At 34.8% G+C, this 3,531-nt stretch overlaps 1 protein-coding gene across 1 annotated transcript; it reads right to left on the reverse strand.

The window, feature by feature from the left end:
- Positions 1 to 577: 577 nt before the first annotated feature.
- LOC108173690 (uncharacterized) lies at positions 578 to 1,066 on the reverse strand. The gene has a single exon (XM_017333234.3). It carries the CDS (start codon positions 1,064 to 1,066, stop codon positions 578 to 580), a length of 489 nt encoding a protein of 162 aa, XP_017188723.3.
- Positions 1,067 to 3,531: the final 2,465 nt, after the last annotated feature.

Genomic DNA, 3,531 nt, shown 5'->3' on the forward strand with positions numbered 1-3,531 from the left:
TATGTAAAATTTTTATTTTTGAAACATATAGGCCTAGAGAAATGTTATACAAAGTTTGTTTGTAATGTACTAGGAGTTTGGTACATTACTTAATGTTATGTTGATACATATTGATCGTTTGGTTCATGAAATAATATTAAATTAGATCATACTAGACGTTTAGTATGTGAAATTTTTATTTTTAAAACGTATCAGCCTAGAGAAAGTGTGCTTGGCCTAAACATGAATATAATATGTTGTTTGGTTTTGATCATCTTCTGAAGTCGAAAGCCTTGATCGCCATTTTCAACTATTAAACTTATTCGTAGTTTGACACAATGCTTTTGGTACGTTTTGGAAAAGTTCAAAACGGAACTAAGGTGGAATCTATTATTCTATATCGAACCTATCAAAGAAATGATAAAAAAAAAAAAACATAATGATTTATTACCAATTAAAAAATGCGTGATTAAAATAAAGTTCCAGTATTCCAAAGAAAATGTAAAACCATAGTCAGCACAAGCAAATTTAAAAAAAAAAATGATAGATATGAATGATAATCAAAAGGGTGCTGGGCAAGTGTTCTTAGGTGTCCAAGCTACTTACACCTCTCATAATTCATTGATGTTGGTTCTTCCTCATTAGACTTAATCCTCTTGACTCTTGGTCTACTGGGTTGTTTTCTTGTCACTGGAGGCTTGATGGAAAAATCCTTCACTATATCAAGTGGGGGTTGATGGATGTTAGGAATTGGCTCAATTGGAAAAGAATACGAAGACTTATAATAATCAGATGTGAAATAGTCTTTAATGTAATCATAAGCATTGCTCGTTGTGCACGATAGCTGCAACTGCATGTGAGCAAGGGAAACCTTTAACCTGCCATTGACGACATGAATAATACCATTTTCCAAGTCCACCATCACCAAATCATAACTATGTACTTCAGATACAAACTCGCTTGACCGACTAATGTGCCAATGTCTTCCCACCTCCAATAACTTATCCAATTGTTTCTCCATTTCGGGGCATAAATAAGAATTCAATTTCTCTGCAGCAATACGTCTGTCAGTATTGGTAACCATCATTTTAACTCTTCACTCAGAATAAGAATGGAATGGCAAGATGAAAAGCTAGTCTTCTTACCGCTCCGTCGGTCCTTCAAACTTGAAAATTGTAGACAAGAGTGAGCAGAGAAGAGCTTTGATTGCTAATCCATGCGATAAGGGTATTTATTACGAATCATGTGCAAATGCAATCAAGCATTCCTTTCTACCAATTGGAATATTGGTAATAATCGTTCTTTCCTAATCCAAGAATTGAATGGCTCGACACCACATCTCACCGTACTTGCCAAATAAAAATTGTCAATCAAAACAGTGCATAATCCTAAAATTATGTTGTTCCATAACCAACTTTTCATACTAACTAAGAACTCCTAAAAATTATATGGTTCAATGAAAGCATAAAAAGAGAAGGGGGATGGGGGAAATGAAGAAAATGAATAGTGGTAGGAAAGTAGGTTTTAAACCAAATCATGTACACAAACACCTCTTCATTAATACTCAATATAACAAATGTACCTGACACTTAAGAAGATTGCATCTGAATAGTTCTCTTTGGGCAAGTCCTCCAAAAATTTGCCAATTAGTTCACCACCATTTTTTTCTCAAAATTTGCATGTTTACCTCAAACACTTATGGAGTGGACGAATAAGCACAGTTCTTGAATAATTCGACAATTTTCTTATGAAACTTTTTCCCTAAATCAACAGGATATGTGGTCTTAGTATTCTTTTCTATGTGGTAAATACAAAATCCATGTGGAGAAGTAGGGAAACGGCCTCAGGCTGGAAAAAATTCCCAAAATTCCCAAACCAAACCGAAAAAGTTCCGAACCCAAACTGAAAAATCCCAAAACCAAAACCATCCCGAAGTTCGGTAATCCCGTCCCAAAAATTACTGAAGTATTCGGTATGGGATTGGTTTCCAAATCTCACTTGTTCGGCAATCCCGAAATCCTGAAATCTTTTGTTTCCTATTGGCTTTTGGCTTTTGGTTCCCCCTTTCCAACTCAAAAGCAGGAGCCTTGGCTCCCACTAGCAGAAGGCACAAAAATAATATAAAAAGGAAAGGCACAAAAATAATATAAAAAGTACAAAGAACAAAAATAAGGTGTGTGGATTGTGGGCTTTTGTTTTGGTTTTGAATCTTGAGGCAGAGAGAAGCAGTCTTCATGTTGAGAAGCAGATAGAAGAAGGAGCTACTGTTGAAAGCTCTCTCAAATCTTCAAAGCTCTCTCGTCTCTAATATCGACCCATCTCATTCTTTATCCTTTCTGAAGCTTTCTCTGAATTAGGGTTCGAATGAGGATTTACAAATTAGGGATTTACGATTTAGAGCTTTTGATTGTTTTGATTTGGATTTCTTGATTAATTTTATGTCGATTGGTTGATTTGGATTTCTGGATTTTCATGGTTGGTTTTTGCTTTGCATGTTCGATTTCTTTTCTACTTTGCCTACTTGATTTACAGGTTTAATGCATGTTTGAATTGAATTTATTAGCTTCTTCCATTAACAAGAAGCCAAATTTCTATTGAATTGAAATCCCGAAACCATACCGAAATCTCGAAAATATTTCAGGAATCCCGAAATTTCGTTTTGGGATCAGGATTCAAATTTTCATCCCAAAAAGGATCGGTTTGGGATTCAAGATCCCATTTTAGGGTCGGGATCCTATCCTAAACCAGACTTACATTTGCCACAGATTGAAGCAATCCCTTGTATCGGTCCGATATGAATGTAATGGTACGTTCATCTTTAGATAATACAACAAATAAGTTCATCAAAAATCAAGTCTAGTTGTCCTCATTTTCAACATCAACCAAAGCAAGTGTAAGAGCGAAAAAACCTATACATAATTAATATAGCATGATGTTAAATGTAGTTGTTTAACAAACAAAAACATATAAACATCTTTACATGCATACTAGTTGCGCACAACTTTTGTTGTGCAGAAAGCTAAAGTAAAAGGATCAATGATGAACTCATAGAAGTTCAAAGAGAGAAAATGAGTAGCTGACTAAATGGAAGACTAGAGTTAAATGATGGGAATCCTACTCACAACCTCAACAAACTCTACCTTAGTTTATGACGACCAAAGGACAAGAATGACTTCAACTATTATTCTGTCTCACCAATTTATATCATTTCAATGATGTATAGAAGGTAATACAATCTTTAGGATTACTACTACCAAATGCATTAACAAGTTACAGAGATGCCTCATAGATTGAAATCTCAATAAAACTATCCATGTACTTAGCACTACTAAACTGTTGCATGCCCGAAACATGACAGTCGCTGCATGGATTCAAGTCCTAAAAGGACAATCCATGGATATGAGAATTTTAATATACATCATGCCTGAAGCATGATAAACGTATAAGTTCCAATGATTCAACTCCCTAGAAGTGAAGATTAAAAATCCAAGCTCTATAACACTCTAGAGGAGGTTATGATCCAAGTTCTCTAAACATTTCATCTAATAAGAG

Source organism: Malus domestica, chromosome 07 (assembly GCF_042453785.1).
Source record: "Malus domestica chromosome 07, GDT2T_hap1".
In the NCBI taxonomy this organism is placed as follows: domain Eukaryota; kingdom Viridiplantae; phylum Streptophyta; class Magnoliopsida; order Rosales; family Rosaceae; genus Malus; species Malus domestica.

What these genes read in the sequence shown, in the direction of transcription:
- LOC108173690 (XM_017333234.3), bottom strand. Translation starts at nt 1,066, where the DNA reads ATGATGGTTACCAATACTGACAGACGTATTGCTGCAGAGAAATTGAAT.